The sequence below is a fragment of the Cynocephalus volans genome, chromosome 2 (genome assembly GCF_027409185.1).
Source record: "Cynocephalus volans isolate mCynVol1 chromosome 2, mCynVol1.pri, whole genome shotgun sequence".
In the NCBI taxonomy this organism is placed as follows: Eukaryota; Metazoa; Chordata; class Mammalia; order Dermoptera; family Cynocephalidae; genus Cynocephalus; species Cynocephalus volans.
Genome location: NC_084461.1, coordinates 49,354,560 through 49,372,919, shown reverse-complemented (window position 1 = coordinate 49,372,919; position 18,360 = coordinate 49,354,560). Strand labels below are relative to the sequence as shown.

General features: G+C 38.5%; 1 protein-coding gene across 1 annotated transcript in view; it reads right to left on the bottom strand.

Moving 5' to 3' along the window:
• The window catches only part of RAB3C (RAB3C, member RAS oncogene family), a 222,212-nt gene extending 204,165 nt beyond the window's left edge, over positions 1-18,047 (bottom strand). Inside the window, exon 1 of the mRNA XM_063087929.1 lies at positions 17,820-18,047. Coding sequence (XP_062943999.1) covers positions 17,820-18,047 — 228 coding nt within the window. The remainder of the gene's footprint in view (positions 1-17,819) is intronic.
• Positions 18,048-18,360: the final 313 nt, after the last annotated feature.

Below are 18,360 nucleotides of genomic sequence, written 5' to 3'. Positions count from 1 at the left end.
TCATCAACAGATGAATGGATAAAGAAAATGTGGTATATAAACACAATGGAATACTACTTAGCCATAAAAACGAATAAAATCCTGTCATTTGCAGATAACATATCTTACTGTGTTCTTTTTCTCCTTTTTTGTCTCACTCATTTTGGTGAGCAAGTGTGTCTCCATATTGCTATAATCTCCTGAAAATCATGCATAAATCGTTCCAGAACTGCCCATCTGAAAGACGGAAGGCAGAGGATTTATCCACTATCTTCAGTCCTCTATTAATTGAGGGTTGTTGCAAGGGTAGGGGTGATTCATAGCCCTGCACTTCAAGGCTATGCTTACAAGCATAGACCTAGGGAGCTGTGCTGTCAGAGAAGTCCTGGGAGAATGCAGAAAGGCAAGCGTGGTGTGTTTGAGGTGGGATGCTGAGCATGCACAGATCTTCCCACTGCAGCTGGGGCCAAATATCAGAAGCAGGCCAGGAGCCATGCAGGGGCTTGGGAGGCACCTGCTACCCACATCCACTGCATAAGGAGAGATCATTTTCAAATGATGATATTAACTGCTTCAAGAGTTTCTAACAGTGCTCCGTATTCCTCCTTTTAAAGGTTTGTACACATCTGATGCCCAAAGTGACATATAATATCTGTTTCCTGCTATTTTCAATTCTGAACTTTGTGTATCCATTCTGACATCATTTTTCTACAGATTCTCAGCCTTTGCTAAAATTTCCATTATACTTACACCTAACACATCTTCATGAGTTGTAAAGTGGGTTATAATTTAAAAGAACAAGGGCGTATTTATTATTTCATAATGGATTTGACATTAGTATGCCTTGTCTTTGGAAACATTTTTAAGAAAATAATTGATGGATGTGACTCCATAAAAATGAAAACAAAAGTATGTCAAAAAATATGTCATAAACAAAATTTAAAGCAAACAATTAGAAAAACTTATTTGCAGGAAAAACAAGCTTCTTTGCAGGAAGAAAAAGTGTCACAAATCAATAAGAATAAAGATGCACAGGAAAATAGAAACAGTAACTTATGTAAGAAAAATGCAAATAGCAAATAAACATTTGAAAAAGACACCTCAAAAGATGAAAGGGAAAATAAAATAAATTCAAGACTGGCATTCAAAAAGATGATCATGCCAAGTATTGCAGGGTTCAGTGACATGGGCATCTGTGTCCTCTTGTTGGGAGTGTAAAAACATAGTCATCAGGATGTCAACTTGGCAACATAACTGTAAGAACCCCCAAATTTTATTTCCTTGGATTTGTCCACAGCAAGGAGTATTTATACCATTTAAAATTCTTATTATTTGTAATGTCAAAAATAATTAGAAAAAAAAAATAAAAGAAAAGCCAGCAGTAAGGGATGGGTTAAATAAATAATTCCTGTGTTGCTTCTTATGACCAGGCTTTCAAAGTATATTTAAATATTTTAGAAAAGATTCATAACATATAAGTGAAAACACGGTTGGTGATATAGCATGTATTTTGTTTTTAAAATATGGAATTTACACATAGAAAAAAATTGGTAAATTATACATCAAACTATTAATAGTTATTTTGGGGTAGTAACATTTCTGGTGGTTTCTTTTCCCGTCTACTTTTCTGTATTTAGACATTTTCTACATTGAACATACACACTTTAAAAATACTAATAAAGCTAATTATTTTTCAAAATAATTGACTTCAGTATAAAAGTTAATTATGACTAAGCCTTGAGTGGGTGACTCCAACTACTTTTTCTGTCTTCCTACCTTTTCTTTTAGGAATTTTTATCTTCTAAATGAGTATATTAACTTTGAAATTTAGAGTATAAATTTTGTCTTTTTTTTTCCAGTTAAGTCCTTCTATATGAGAATTATAGAAAGAATTTGAAGACATCAGGAATAGAAATCCCAGATATTTTATGGTTCTAATAATAGAATATACAGGAATAATGAATATCTAGTCATTGAGAAAGAGAGATAAAGGGAGAGAAAAATGGAAAGAAAGACAAAAGCACAGATGAAGAAGGAAAAAAAGCAGGCACAGAATTACAGAATACAGCTTGGATGATCAACATTTATTTTGTTTTGTTTTCCTTCTTGAGTCCTAAAAATCAGAAATGTTATTAAGAGATTATTATACCTTTTGGTTTTCCAAATAGGATATTTTGTGTATAAGAAAATTTCAGTGGTGGGGAATTAGAAGAAAAGTATGAAAATCCACTCACACTGAAAAAGTGAAAATGAAAAGATTGTTTTTTGAATAAAAAGAGAGATGATAATGCTTCTCCACATGCTCAAGTTCCTTCCATGACCTCTGTCCACTAATTGTGAATTTGACAAAAGGAAGTAACCTGATCTATTACCAAAAGTATCTTTTGAATCATATTTCTGATTTCCATATACCCCTTATCAGTTTTTTCAACATTTTAGTGTGATGTATTGAATATACAAAAATTATACAAAGGCATGAGCTTAAGAAGAACATGTATTAAAGGCTTTGACATAACCAAAATAAGGCTGAATTTCTCATACACTCTTTCTTTCTTTCATTCATTCATTCATTTATTTATTTATATGGTGGCCTATATTGCTTTCACATTGCAACAGTGTTCCCCTGGGAACAGAGAAGGAGACAACTCCAAGGATGATGATTCACCACTTTGTGGGTGATTCACTGTCATCCTGGTCTGGCACATTTTTTCTCTTTGATCTTTCTTCATTACAGGAGCCTGACAAAATGATCTTAACATAATTGAAAATAGGCTGGAGAAAGCATTTGGTGGATGTGTGTCCAAACAATGGGCTGGGATATAAGGAATTAGATCGGCAAACTCCATAATAGGAATGAAGGCGGATCAATAAGGTGAGGCAAAAGTAAAAAAAGGGATGAGAGTGCAAAAGCAAGGTGGTGGTTAATCAGGAGGCATATACGGTAGGACATGATTCAAAAGATGGAATTCAAAGTTACCTTGAACTTTGATGACTAGAACCCAAACTATATACTCGTACAGAGATTAGCATTCAGGGGCAGGAGTGTAGTTTCTAAAAGGACTGAGTTGCTCGGGAAGGACATCAAGGCAGGAAATCATCTACTAGAGAACTGGGATGGAGAATAAAGGAACCCAGGTTCCAGGAAATTGGGATACCAGGAAGACCAGGTAGAAGATCTATTTGAAACTGAACAGGTAAACAAGTATATTTTAATTGCATATATTCCTTTCATCCAAGAACCCAGGATGTACAAACCCTGGTCCTGACAAGCACTTGTACCAGCCAAGTCCCAGCATGTTTCTAGGTCCAGACACAATTAGTCTGATTTTGATTCTCAGTATGACAATTTTCTGTCTGGCCTCAAAATATCCAATTCTGTACAAATTGTTCCTGTAAGCTCAGGAGTCTATTCTGCATGCCAGGTGACATGACTTAAAAAAAAGAAAAGTTTTACTTGGAGGCAGGAGTCTTTATAATTTATCAATTCACTACTTTGCTTTCTTTAAACCAGTGCACCCAGATTAAGATGCATTTATTTGGAAAGCTTCCATTAAGGATGAACTGCAACGTCCCCATATAACTTCACATGTTGGACAGAACAAGACATTCTTCTTTATGCATTTGACCATAAGTTTTTCATTCCGCCACTTTAGTACATCTCTTTCTACTCTGTCCTCAGGGTCATGTGTCATCATAAAGGCCAGGCTAAAAGGGCTCAGCAGGTCTTGATTCTCAACAGTCTCTGAGTATTCTCCTTTAAACTCTGCTTTTGGCCTTCAGAAGCTATGTCATTAGGAAACCCAATTTAGAATTTCACTCTCTAAACCACACCTAAAGCCCTTGTCACAGCATTCTCAGAAGATAGCCATACTTCAAAGTGTGAAAAATGCTTTCAATTGTCACTCTCTTGTTTCCAATTGATTATAAATTTGTCATGAATTAGGCGGTAGAGATGAAATCTTCTAAGGTTTGTCTGGACCCAGAGGTTAATTGCTTTGCAAAATTTGAAGGGGAAAAATAATAGAACTACTGTACTGTTCTTTTTCTTAAAAGAGGAGGACAGATCTATTGGCTAAACTCATATGACATGATTTATATCAGCCCATTTCTCCCCCTCAGTTACAGTAAAGTGTCTCAACAACATGCCTTAAGAGTGTGGGTCAGCCTTCAACACAGGGGATCTAATTTGAAGTGTCCAGGAAAGGTGACCCACCATTCAACTTGCTGCTGAAATCTCTCATTCCTTTGTTAACAAACTACTGTACAATCACAACAATTCCTTGAACTTGTTAAGACAAGTGAACAGATATGATGTTGATGGAGGGGAGGCAGGTGAAGGAAGGGGGAAAGAGGAATTGGAAAAAGGACATGAAAATCAACTACATTGTATACTGATAAATTAAAATAAAAAAATAAATAAAATTCAAATATCATTAGAATATGGGACAGTCTATCAGTCATGAACAACTTCATGTAAATTAACATTTTGCTTCTGCTAAACTTTGAAAGATGAGGATTTCAGAATCTAGGAATTTGTTTTCACTAGTAAGCCTCCTTTCACAATCTTGCCAGGAAACGCAATGGCTTCTCCACTCAGTTGCCCGGTTTGTAAATTAAGTCGGGGCTGGGAGATGAAGGATTCATTACACTCATCACCTGTCCCCCTTTTCAGAGCTGGGGAGAAAGATCGTTACTCCAGTGAGCCTGATTTGAGCAGTGAGGTGGGGCCATCGGACCTGCTTTCTAGTCCTCTGCACTTGCCGTTTTCATATCGTTGGAAATAGCGAGGTATAAAGAGTGCATGTCTGTGCTTTCGTCTACTCATTCTCTCATTCAGATACTGCTGAAAAATAGAAACTTCCTTCTGGTTCAGACTCCATTTGCGAGACTTGCACCCTTTGCCCTGAGTCTCAAACCTGCCCAGGAAACCAACCTCCTTATCTATAATAAACAAGCTGCTAAGAGAAGCCAGCCTGCTAGAAGTCAAACTTGCAGGAAGCCAGACTGCTCTGGCTAGTGACGATCCAGGAAGTTAAGCAAAACTTCTGTAATGATCAGCCCAAAAGGGCAGGTACTAAATAAATAACTGACAGCTTCCCTAATTTTTGTTCCTGCTTCCAACTTAGGACCAATCAAAGAAGGTCAAATATGCACCCCTAACCAATCATATAAAATGTCCTGCCTCTAATTAGTCTAATTAGTCCATCTACAACTTCTCCATGCCAACAGCCTCCAATCAGTGCACATCTGAAGGTTCCACTTTTTTCCACTATAAAGCTTTCCCACTCCTCTGCCTGCCTTTGAGTTTCTGCTAAAATGTAAATGATGGTTTCTGACTCCCTTGCCATAGTTAAGCTTGTTCTCATTTGAATGGTCTTCATTTATTTCCACACTGTTTCTGTGCCATTATCCTGTAAGTCACTAGAAGATAAGAAGCTTAAAAACCCTTGGCTCCCTCACCTCCAGAGTCAAGCACTTTACGCTGCACATAGCAATCTCTCATAAATGCCTGGTGCTTTAGGGCAAGCTGTGCTGGAGCTTGTTTGACTAAAGCACAGCCACTGCCTGACTCAACAGCGGATTTCTTCATACCGTCCAGCCCAGGGGGGTCTATGTCACTAAACACTCCATATCACTGATTCCCAGACATTTGGGCTTCCAAGACCAATATAATGTCATAATAAACGAACACAAATGGGAAACTGACAGAGGATTGCCATTTTTTCCCCCAAGAAAGGTTTTTTAAAAATCTACCAGATTATCAAAAGAGTGAGAAGGAATTAATTATAATTAATAATATCATTTCAATTGAAAATGTTTCTTAAAATGAATAAATTTAATTTTATGAAAAAACACATTTCCTTGCTTTTTCTTTGGAGACACATTTGTCAGGGGCCAGTGAGGGTCAGCTGTTGGCATCTGGGAATACTGCTCACGTGACAGGAAGCATGCTCAGTCTAGCAGAGCAGAAGGCCAACTCTGAATCTCTGTCCCTCCAGTGCCCATGGGCCTTCCTGGGCTTTCTGTGGCAAAACCATAAGCCACACTGGCTTTTGTTGCCGAAGATCTCAGGTCCTTTGCTTTCCCTTTTCAGAAGACATTAGAGCATCTCAGAGAGTGTTAGACAAAGGAGCTGGGTTCACTGGTATTTTTCTCCATGCAGGCACTCACCTGGTTTTGAGTGAAAATTAATTCATGTCTTTATGAAGCAGATATTAATGGCCAAGTATGTGTTTAACGTGCCAACTCATTAGCAGTATCTTGATCCTTCAATAGAATTATCCAATGAATGCCCACAACAATAGGCAGGGAGGACCATGTGGACAGTCAAAGCAAAACAAAACGAAGGTTGTAAAATTGATCATATTATTCAAATCATCTGGGGTATGAACATAAGAAGACATGTAATAACTGTGATTCAATTTCCCTAAAATGTGAATTTGAGCTCTATGCCTTGAAAATATTAATCAAAACCCACCTTCTTCATTGTGCTGGATGTTTCTTTTCCTTCCAGATCCACTCTTTACCCAATTGCTCCCAACTGTGTGCTCCAGGAGGCTAACATTTGTGAACTGCCAAAACAGAGCAGTGCCCACCCTTGCCGGCTACCCTTGAAGTGGGTTCTGCCAATGAGAGGCGCAGGCAAGAGATAGGATGAATGAGAGGTCAGGGCATTTATTCTCTGATGAGCCATTAAATGGCAGTGGCTGCATGTTCTAAAAGGCCAGTGCCCCAATCTAATGTCCCTCTCCTACTGTGTGACAACTACAGTTGTCTCCTGGCCTCAGTAAATGCTCCCTCCCTGGATCCTTCAGTCCAAGGGAGTGGTAATGACCTCTGATGCTAGCTCTAGGCTCTGCACTGTCCTTTATTACATCCATATACTCTTCACACACCTTTGTAAAATTATTAAACTCTCCTAAATTACCCTCTGTTTTTCCCCAAAACCCTGTATGATACTTTTCCCATTTCAAATCTTTATCATCTTTGTGCTTTTATATTTAGTTTACACTCTATTGTTTTGCACATGGTGCTTTTGTACTTGTGTGTGTGTGTATGTGTGTTTCTCTGCACGTGATGGTTTATAAACATTTTTAAATTGATTCAGCTGCTTTCAAAGATTGTAAACTCTTGAGGGTGGAGACCTTGTTTTCCATTTCTTCACATCCATCAGAGGCTTGAGCAATGTAATTTGTATCAATTGGTGCTCACATTTGCTATCTCTTTTATCTTGCTGGTTGAGTTGCCACAATGGCAATGTTCAGGATTAGTAAAATTAGTGTTTTTATGGGAATAAAAACAGGAGAGGAAAAAAAGGACGTTCCTACTACTGAAAGTAAGTACGGTCCAGCTAAATAGAGAACTGCTGTGCGCTTTCCTTAAATCTGACTTGAGAAATAAACCTAAATTAATTAAATGATTATTTGAATCTTAATTTAAGCTGTGTTTATCTAATACCAGAACAACTGGTCAGTTCAGTATAACTTCAAACGAATCGTTAGAAAAATAACAACAGGTGACTTGGTGGCATAAACACAGCCCACATCACAGGCCAGAAGCTGCCAGCATCACTAGGCAATATCCTGAAGAAACTATATCCCAGTATTTTAATAACAACTTTCTATGGAGCCAGTGATCCGTAATTGTTTTGTTCTAGGGCAGGACATCAATTCTACGAGCATTTAATAAACAAGCTGTATGGGTTTGCCTTCCCTGTGCATTTTATGACTCTATTTAAAATCCACAAATGGTTACAAAACAGCAGAAAACACCTCAGCTACACAGCTGACTGCACTTGGACATATTGACCAGAGGCTGAGAGGAGCCCAGGTTTCCAGAAGATGTTTCTTATTCATCGTATGCTTGTGTATTTCATTACCATGTGAGGACACAAAAATGAAAGCTCTTCATATAAATGTCTGCCTGCATTAGAACTGACAATTTACGGCCCCAGAAGTCCATTTGCAGTTCCAGAAAGTATGAAGATGGATAGATGACATTCACATTCATAAAATAATGTTGAGAAAAATGATAATGACTTGTTTATTGAGTACTTACTACATACCAGGTACTGTGCTAAAAATTTTATAAATATTTTATTTAATCTTTATGATAAGACCATAAGCTAAGTATTATTATTGTCCCTATTTTGCAGATGGAAAAACTAAGGCATGGGAAAGTTAATTAACTTGCCCAAGGTCACAACACTCATAACTCTTAGAACCAGGATTTGATTTCAGACGGCCGGCTTCAGAGCTCATTCTTAATTACAAAACCACTGTGATATTGCTGACTTAGGGGAATTTAGAACCAAGCAAGTCCAGAATAGGTCTAATTTCAAACTAACACCAATGTGTTCAGCAGGTTAAATATTTTGGTTGGTAAATACACAGCAATTCCAACACAGTAGGAAAGGGAGGCTTCTGTGAGGTCAAATTAGACTTCTCAGTGCCCATATACCCAAGCTCATGCATGTTAATAAAAGAGATTCTCATACGCACACTCTGAGCCACTCTGCTTTCAATTCAGCTAACTGAGAATGAACTGCTTGGTTTACAAGAAAACAATATAATGGAAGTAAAAACTTAGAATGGGAGAGGAAAGCAGATAGAAATGTGAAGGGGGACAGTTTGATACTGAAGAAAGAAAAAATATATAAGTAGACCTAAGAATGCAGAAAACACTATCTGTGACCACTAAGTGGGGTAGTCGTCCTTGAAGGATTCATTGAAGGATTCATCTGATAATCCTGAGAGTCAAGTCAGCTTATCTTTCACATTCTTATGGTCCTCCTATAGGTTAGTAAATGTGCAACACACGTTAGAAAGTTTTTCATTAAAATATTTAATTTGTTTAGTGTTTTGGCAATTTATAGCTTCAATTATCTGGAACTTCAGTGATGCAGAATTGCTATTCTCTGCTACCAAAGGTGGTATTCCAATTTTTAGAATATTTGAAAACTGCTTAGCAGTCCTGTGATAGAAATCCTGCAGGAACTAGGCTGATTGGAGGATCCTGAAAGATATCAATCTGGAATATAATTTCATGATTTGTCCATTTTTACCTTATACATTTCTGGATTTTTTTTCCTCCATTGATTGTTGGCTACTTCCTGATTTTTTAATTTAATCAAAGTTACAAAGTTTAAAGTTATTCTAAAGGCAGCGAAAGAGCTATATGACCAGGGGAAATTATTTAACCTCTCTGGGTCTTCATTTTCTCATACGTTTAAAAAGAGTGCTATTAATACCAACATTTCAAGGTTGTTGTAAGCATTAAAAATAAATTATGCACAGTGGTGGGTCTAGGGCAATTACTCAAAAGTGGAAATTAGAGAGAAAGGGTATAGAAGAATGAGTTAAGAGAAAAAGCTCCAAAGCTAGAGGGCTGATGCTCACACCTGCTAACCACTTGTGCCTTAGTTTCCTAATCTGTAAACTGAAGATAAGAATAACATGTATCTCATAGGGTTTTGTGAGAGTCAGATGACTCACAATCAACAGAGCATGTACAACTGGCACATTAAGGATCATTGGATGCCAGTTTTTTTGTTTTCACTTTTTTAAACTTTAATCCATCCCCTTAATGTTACAGATCAGAAAACTGATGGCTACAGGGGTTAAGTCATTTTCCCCAAGGTTACACAAAGAGGTCAGCAATCTGCTGCCCCAAAGCCCCTTGTTTATCCCACTGTCTGGACACACCTTGGCCGTCAGGCTCCTGCTATATATTCCTCTCCTGCACCAGTTGTAACTGCTTTTCCTAACCCACTTAACGTCCTTCAGTCCCTATAAACATGCAGGTAAATTATCCACAAAAGTAGAGATGAATTACCATGAAGCTGATTGAAGATTAGACTTTAGGTTTCTTACCAGCGGCCCCAGAAACGTGTTCACATGGTCATCTGTTTCTGCCACTTTTACAAAAGTAAGATACTTTTGTATCTTTTTCCTTAGAGAGGATTTTCACACTGTAAAAGCTTCAGGCCAGAATAGTCTAACTCCACCTCTGCTCAAATGAGGGCAAAATAGAAGGGAAGTCAGGATCTGATAAACAAGAAGTAGGCAATAAATGCTCTATATGAAGCTGTGGTGGAAAAAACAAAAAACAAAAACAAAGCTCTCTTTCCTTTCAGAGGTGAAAGCTCACCCCTATTCTTCAAGTGGCTGGTTCCTTCTTACCCTCTAGTCTCAGCGAGGTTGTCATTGCACATAAACCCTTCTTGATTACCTAAGTAAAACAGGCTTCCCCTCCCCAGCTGCTGTTTTCATTTATCCGTGTGCTCTGATTATTTCTCCAAAGCTCTTATCACAATCTGTAAATTTTTTTGTATATTTACTTTAAATCCCAAATTCCTTAACAGTGGCTGGCACTAGTAAAAGTTCAGTAAATGTTGATTGAATTAGTGAATGAATAAATGAACAAATAATTCCTTTTCATTTGTCGGTTCTCAGGTTAGATATGGATGATCCAGGAAACCTTTCCAGAGCCCCCAGGACGGGGTTAGGCAGCTTTCCTGTGTATCCTCTGCTCAGGCCTTCTGGACCATTTACAACAGCACATGAATTCCATCTCTGCTCAGATTGTTGGCTCCTTAAATCAGCCCCCATGCATCCTTCACGATGGGATCCCGACACCTAGCACGTAGCACTGGCACGCGGTAGGCACCCAGCAAATATTTGATATGATTAAATTACTCAGCTATGTACAAAAGTCTGAATGTTGGTACACTATTTTAAGAAAAGAAATTAATATTTTTTGGTGCCTATTTTGTGCCCAGTATTGAACTAAATAGAAGTATTTATAATCGAAAATACTTAGCAGCTAAGGGATAAGTGTTATTTTCCCCCATTTCACAAATGAGTAAACACAGGCACAGAGAAGTTAGGGCTTGAGATCACACAGCTGGAGAGAATCAGGGGCACCATTTGGACCCTAGATCATTAGAAGTTAAAGTCCCTGCTGGAGCCGCTGGGCCACTTGGCCCCTGAGGAAAGCAGTTACTGATCTGCAGGGTGATCCTTTCTTCTGTGTTTGTTTTCCTGCCTTCCCACACATCAGGTAAACTCTATTAGGCCAGGAACAAAGTCTTCTGCATCCTTTGTATTTTGTGCTGAGAAGAGTGGTTTACACACAGTGGGATGCAGGAGCTGCTGCTTTGGGCTGCCTGACAGAGTGAATGTTTTCATGCATCTTGACATTTTGCACACACTATCAGCTTCCTCTCAGGAGTGAAACTAAATCTTGCCTTTCAATCTCTCAGGAAAGGCAGATGCTAAGTTCGAAGAAATGTGATGGGGAAAAAAGAGCATACAAACGACAGCACCAAGAATGGGCCTGGCACCTGTCACTGGCTTCGATGGTTCTCTTAAGGAGCTCGCCTGGGCAGAAAATGTTGCTTCCCTATGAATAGACTAGACGATTTGAACACCCTCTTGGCGTCCTTGAGCAGGATGACTGGGCTGCATGAACACCAAATGCAAAGATTACAGGCAGAAATACTTTCCTGTGGGTATTTATTCCATTTTACTCAGACTCTTTCCTCCACACACTCTTCTTTACATGCACGTTCCCAGACAGTGGGAACAGACATTCCAGAAATGTGCAGGGAGAAGTGAGCTGTATGTATTCCAGTCCTTCCTACTATGCATGTCTATGTTTTTTTTTTTTTTTTTTTTTTAACACAAAACAGATAATGCACAGGTAGTAAGTTCCAAGCAAAACAACTGATCCTTTTCTGTAACTATAATTTTTTAGAACAGTTATTAAAGGAATACTGAAAGATAGTGAGCAATTATACAGTGTGAAAAAAGTACTTGCTAGGGATTAAGATATGTAGAATTTAATATCGAATTTCCTAAAGATTCAAACAAATTACTTGGCCTCTCTGACCTCATTTATACTGTATGGTCAAGTACATGGGCTTTGGACTCAGTGCCTGGGTTGGAATCCAGTTTCTGATATATCCTAGCTGTGACCTTGAGCAAATCACTTTGTCTTTCTGATTCTCTGTTTCTTCATCTATAAAATGGGTCTAATAATACCACCTTCCATCATTGGGTTGTTACAAAAAATAAATTCTAAAATGCATATAAACATCAAGTGCTTATTTTTGGCTCATCACTGGGCTGTTACTAGTAGTGCTGTAATACTGAGAGAATTGGGTCAGATAATCTGTAAGATCTTGTCCTGACCCAGTATTCTAGGTTGCCAAATACTGAGACTAAGAAATGCACAGGAGGACCGGCCCCGTGGCTCACTCGGGAGAGTGCGGTGCTGGTAGCGCCAAGGCTGCGGGTTCGGATCCTATATAGGGATGGCCAGTGCACTCACTGGCTGAGCGTGGTGCAGACCACCTCATGCTGAAGGTTGCGATCCGCTTACCAGTCAAAAAAAAAAAAAAGAAAAAGAAATGCACTGGACCTGTCATAAGCGTGTTGGGAATCAAATTTGTTAGAGTGGAAATAGTGGCAGAGGCTGTCCCTGGGGCTCCCAAGATCTGACCTCTGCATTAACCATGTCTTTTATTTTTTTGTATTCCGATGCTTTGACGTCTGGTACCTCTCGGATCCTGAAAGGACTGCTCCTCCCCGGGTTAGCCAATCCATATGGGTAGTAACAACTTACTGGAGCACTTTTTTTTCAAAAGCAAGCCAACCAATTCAGAGCCCACACCCCCAACCACTTCCCTTATGGGCTCTAACACTCTGGGCCACTATCCACCTGCCCTAATCACCCCAGGAAAAGGCGTCAGACAACATGGGACAGCCCCTATGCCCCAGAGCCCTCTGACATTGCTCAAACTATCCAGTCCTAGCCTGCTTACCCTGCCTTTCTGTCTTTTCCTACAGAAGCCACAATAGAAGCTCTTGCCCACCGTCTTCCATCCCTCTGCCTCCTGACAGAGCCCGGTGATTCTTCTGATTCCACATGAGCCCCTGTCCCCCAACCATGCACCCTTCTCTTGAGATCTTTAGTTTGTAAGTATGACAAACTATCTTTACAATGGCAGTCATATCTCGAGCTGTTGGCCTTGTCATAGCTAAATGATAATAAAACCTGTATTTTACAACACCCTCTTCCTCTAGGCCTTGCTAGGAAAGCAAGGTTTCTGTCCTTCTCTTGGTTTGCTACATCTCTTTCATTAGATTCTGATATAGTTATGTCTGCACATACGGTTGCTGTATGGGAATCAGAATCCCCCTTGGTTGCATGCAGAGCAGAAGTCACATAACTGACAAACAGGTGGTACCCTTGTGAAAAGGAAAAGGCCTCCCTTCCTGGAGATAGGAACAGCTCTGAGTGAGAGCACAAGGCTTGGCGAGGGGAGCTCTGGCTGGACAGCAGCCCCACTTGACACCTTGCCTGGTGCTCTTGTCTAATGAACAACATGCACATCTGTGTATGGCAGCCCTGACCCCCAAGCAGGCTGAGAATGAGTTTCCCATTAACTCAGCCAGAAAAGAGGTCAGAAATAGGAGGGAGAAAGGGAAAGAGGGATGAATGGAGAGGAAAGACAAGAAGGAAGGGTGAGAGTAGGAAAAAGAGAAAAAAATGATAAAATAGATAAAATCTTGTTCTGACGTTTAAGGAAACGTTTAATCCTCTCTGCTGACCTGCCCCTGTCCATTTTAAATCTATATTCTCTAATTGATCTATCGATTTCTAGTTCTTATACCAGTAATCTAGACACTGAAAATAAATCTAGACACTGAAAATAAATACAGACAATATTTCTTCTCAGTAATGGATGTTATACTATTTTTCAACCTTCCTCTTGGGAAGAAATCCATTCTACATAGCCTTCTCAAAGCTAAATTATTTTGTAAATAAGAAGCAAAATATTGTAGATCCCAGGTTATGAAATTTTTTTATAATTAAAGCAAAAAAAAAAAAACAGTCTAAATTTTTCTCCAGTATGTTCATATGAGCACTAAACAGACAGAAAAAATAAAAGAACCAGCCCAAATATTTGGAATCCTTAAAATCTGGAAAATATTTGATTTGAGAATCATAAAAATGGTAATGAAATGAAAGTGCAATAAGAAATGTTAATATAATGAAGGATAGAGGGATTCATAAGTATGCTAATGTAATACAAAGTTTATAACTAAGTATAAATGAACAATGATATTTCTCTAAACAAGTGCATTGCAAGGCAGTAATGAACTTCCACATAAAGCAAGTAAAACATGTCCAGGAAGAAATGTCAATGTTTCTAGTAGCCGTTAAAATGCTTTATTTGAATGTGGACTGTTAAAAATCCAGTAACCCAGTTTGTGGAATCAGAAAATTCTTATTCAGCACATGAAAACAAAGCAAACCATCAATTGGAAAAACAGTGGAGTCTTCTCACCCAGGCTCTTTCCTCCTGATTTGTTAGAAATACTACTTGAAATCTGGCCTCCAGTTTGATTTTTCTATGCCCGGTCGATTCCACTGACAACCAGGTATGAGATTTATCACAATTTTCACAACAGAGTGCTAATCTTGAGAACAAACTTTGTGTAACAGAAATTAAACTGGCCCAGCTAACAGGAGACCTGGATTCTAGGTTCTGCTCTGACACTAACGGTAAGGTAAGGTCAAATCATTAACCTCTCTAGATCTTGGTTTCCTAACTTGGAAACAGTTCTATTTGTGGGCAATTTAAAATTAATAGAGTGATCAGAATCATACTAATATCTGCAACCTGTCTTGGTAAAGGTGATACTGCAGTGGATGAGTGCATTGTGGTTTTCTTACTATGAAATCATTTTGCTTCTTTGTCTTTGAAATATATAATAGGCTAAGATGATGTGGACATCTTAACTACTTATGCATTAATATAAATGCATAAAATACTATAAGCTGGAAAGAACAGTTAATTGTTTGGTTATTAAATGAGATAACAACCTATCAGTACTTAATGTATTCCCAAATAAATGATCTGTCCAAGTCATTAAACAATAATAACTATACACAACTAAATATTTTTTTTAGCACACTTACAGCATAAAGCAAGGATCCCAAGAATTATTATGGGAATGACTGTACATAAACATCCCCAACGTTACTCTTTGTTATATCTTCTCCTGCATGCCTCAATTCATTGAGGTGGTCAAACTCTTTCAAAAACATTTACAACATCCCAGCATACATCACCCAAGATTGTCATCTTCATAAAAAGACTTCTTAATTATAGCAGCGTGGTGAAGGTTACAATCCCCACATTCAGATCTGATAGACCTCACCCAGAATCCCATCATAGCCACTCATCATGTAATACCCTGGACAAGCTATTTAACTTGTCCCACCTTCAGATTTCTTAGGTAAAATAGGAAAAATAATAAATACAAAGTTAGGTTGTTGTGGAAATTAGAGATAAGCAATAGGTAATGCCCAGCATATAGTATATATTTAATAAATGCTAGCTATAAATAATATTTATACAATTTGGTATTGCATGCAGATGAATGTAATTAATCCATGAGTATTAATTTCTCTCTCCAACTATACTACAAGTTCAGTAAGCACAAAATCTTTGTATAGTACTTCTTCTGAATGTTTCACAATCCACTGTAGACCAGTTGGTATACAGTAGTATAAAACTAATTTTCACACATCCAGAATCATATGTGCATTAAGAGCTCCTAAATATCTAAAGAAGAAGCGAGATTATTTTTTCATTGCAAAGATATTAATAACTATTAAACGACTGTTGTGACTGAGGAGAGGGCAAGGTGAAGGGTTCCTGAGTGGCTGACCCCTGAAGGGAGTGTGGAAGTCCACAGAACATGAAATGAGATCCCAGGATGGCTTGGTTGTGAGGAGAGTTGGAGGTTTTAAAAAAATGGATTATGGAAGGTAAGAGACAGATCTGAACAGAATAATACATCAGAGGCCTTGCATAAAGTTATGAAAACTGAGAAGCAAGAGAAGGTATGAGAGTAGGAACAGCTCAAAGATCTGAGCTGGGCTTTGGCTGGCTCAGAGAAGAGCAGCATTCCTCCAGAAGTAAGGCGTAGACAGAAATAGCCTAACTTCATGACCAAGAAAAGTGAGTGAATTAACTTTGGCCTGGTACCAGCATTGACTATTTTAAAGAAAATATATTTTTAAGTATGAGAAATACTTAATATTATTTGAAATAAATCTGCTTTACGTTAAGGATAGATGACTTGTACCTCAATAAAGAATTTCTGTCAGAAACCTAGGTTGATAAATTGCTAAAGATTGTCTTAACGCATGATGCTGGTGTTTTATCTAAATGATTATAACAATCATTTTTAAATCTTAAGACACAAGGAAGAGAGGAGAAACCAGGAGCTGTCAGATAGAGGAAAAATTGTTCTTCCATGTTATCAGAAATAAGACTGTCGTGGAGTTAAGAGATGCGTAGTTACCAAATTAATTTAATTTTCAATTCATCAAAGCCCATAAGAGTTAAGGGACCTTTCTTAAGCCAGAACATGAAATTTATCATATGACAATTGGTTGCCTGAAGCTCAAAAGGAAGAAAATGAACTAGGACTCAGATATAAAACAATGGACATGGCTCTTTCTGTCTCCATGTACAGGCATGAGTGACTGGTATCTACACTGACTGAGGTCTCGTTCTTAAAGAGGGATCTTCCCAGCAAAAATGGCTTTGGAGAAGAGTAGAGCAGTGAAGATGCCCAGCCTGGGGCCTACTTGTCTAAGTTCTTATGTGAACTCTAATTACAGTAAATAAAGGGCTCTTTAAAAAAAAAGAAAAAAGTTTAAATGCTGCGCTCTGGGATTTGTCTCTTCCAACTTTCCATATTTAAGAAGGGAGGCTTATCATCAGTCCTGCAGGCCAGTCCTGGCACCAGCACCGAATGACAGTAGCTGTTGGAAATGTCTGAGGAGGAGGCAGAAAACACCTCTCGGAAAATGCTTTTTCACAGCTCAAATCAACTTGAGTGGCAGAGGTACAAAAGAATAAAAGAAAAGGGCCAAAACTGACTATAGAAACATTCTGCCTATATACATATTATGATGTTTGTAAAATATTCACTACATAATTCTCTCTTGGTGTAGCTCTTATATGACCTTGGACCTGTTACCTACATACATTTTTCTTCTGTTTCTTGCCTGCTCCCCAGTCTCCTAAATTTATCCCAACAATTTAGTTCAGAAACCTTTGATCTTCCTCTTGAGAGGGTGGGGAGAGGCAGAAGCTAGCCAAATGGTCTCAAAACTTTTGGGGAACCTTCCACATAGGGCAGACCCTGCTTCAAATGAATATTTTGTTTCGCTGTTTTGGTTTATTTGAGTGTATAGATGAATATAGCTGTTAGAACTGAAAAGACTAAGTCTGTGGAGTATAAATAGACTGTGCTCAGAATTTTATCTGGGGCTTTATGAAGGGAATAAACCTAAGTTTTCTTATATTTGCTTGTTTACCTTTTCCTTTAAATGCGCAGGGCAGGCTGCTTCCTATGACCTAAAAGGCCAGATCCACTTTGCTTATTTTATAGATTACAAAAGTGGCATAGAAGGATTCACAGACCTGGTCAAGGTCACACAGATCATAAAAGGCTGAGCCAGACTTCTCACTTGAGTGTTCCTTCTTCCACCAACATGAAAGAGGTTTGGATTTTTTTTTCTTCTAAAGATTCTTAAGGAGCACCACTTGACAACAAGGCATAATTCAGTCTCCACAACTTAAAGAGGAATCATCCCACTGTCTTTGAAATAGAAAGTTCTACAGCAAACAAGCTGGAAATTGAGGCTTGTGGACCCCATGGGGACAGAACAAGGCAGAAAGTTTTTCCTTACACACTTGTATGTTCAACATACCAGCCTGATGACACGGTCAGTTCAAAGTCACTTACCCAAATCTGAAGCTTGATTCTCTTTTCATTCTTGAATACTGTTTTTACTTTGAAATCGATCCCAACTGTGCTGACGAATGCAGATGTAAAGGAGTCATCCGCATAACGAAACAGAAAGGATGTTTTCCCCACACTGCTATTGCCGATGATAAGCAATTTGAACATGTAGTCAAAGTTCTGATCAGAAGAGTCTTTCTGTCCATACCTGGCATCTTGGGCAGAGGCCATCTGTGGTTAAATAAAAAAAAAAAAAAGAGATGTAGATCAGTCTCTCATTTGATATGAAACTAGCTGTACACTCATTATTGGCCTTGCCAGAAACAGATGTCAGACACTCAGGAGGCAAGTGGAGAGTGCTCCCCGCTCCTCCTCCGATGCTGGTATCCATGGTAATAATTCCCTGCTGGAAGACAGAACAGCAAATCTTACAGCTCTATCCAGCTGTGTTGCTGCTTGTCACTACTCAGCATTCAAAACCAATCAAAGACACCAAAGAGGACATCTATAAGGGTAACATGAAAAGCAAAGATACAAAGAATTG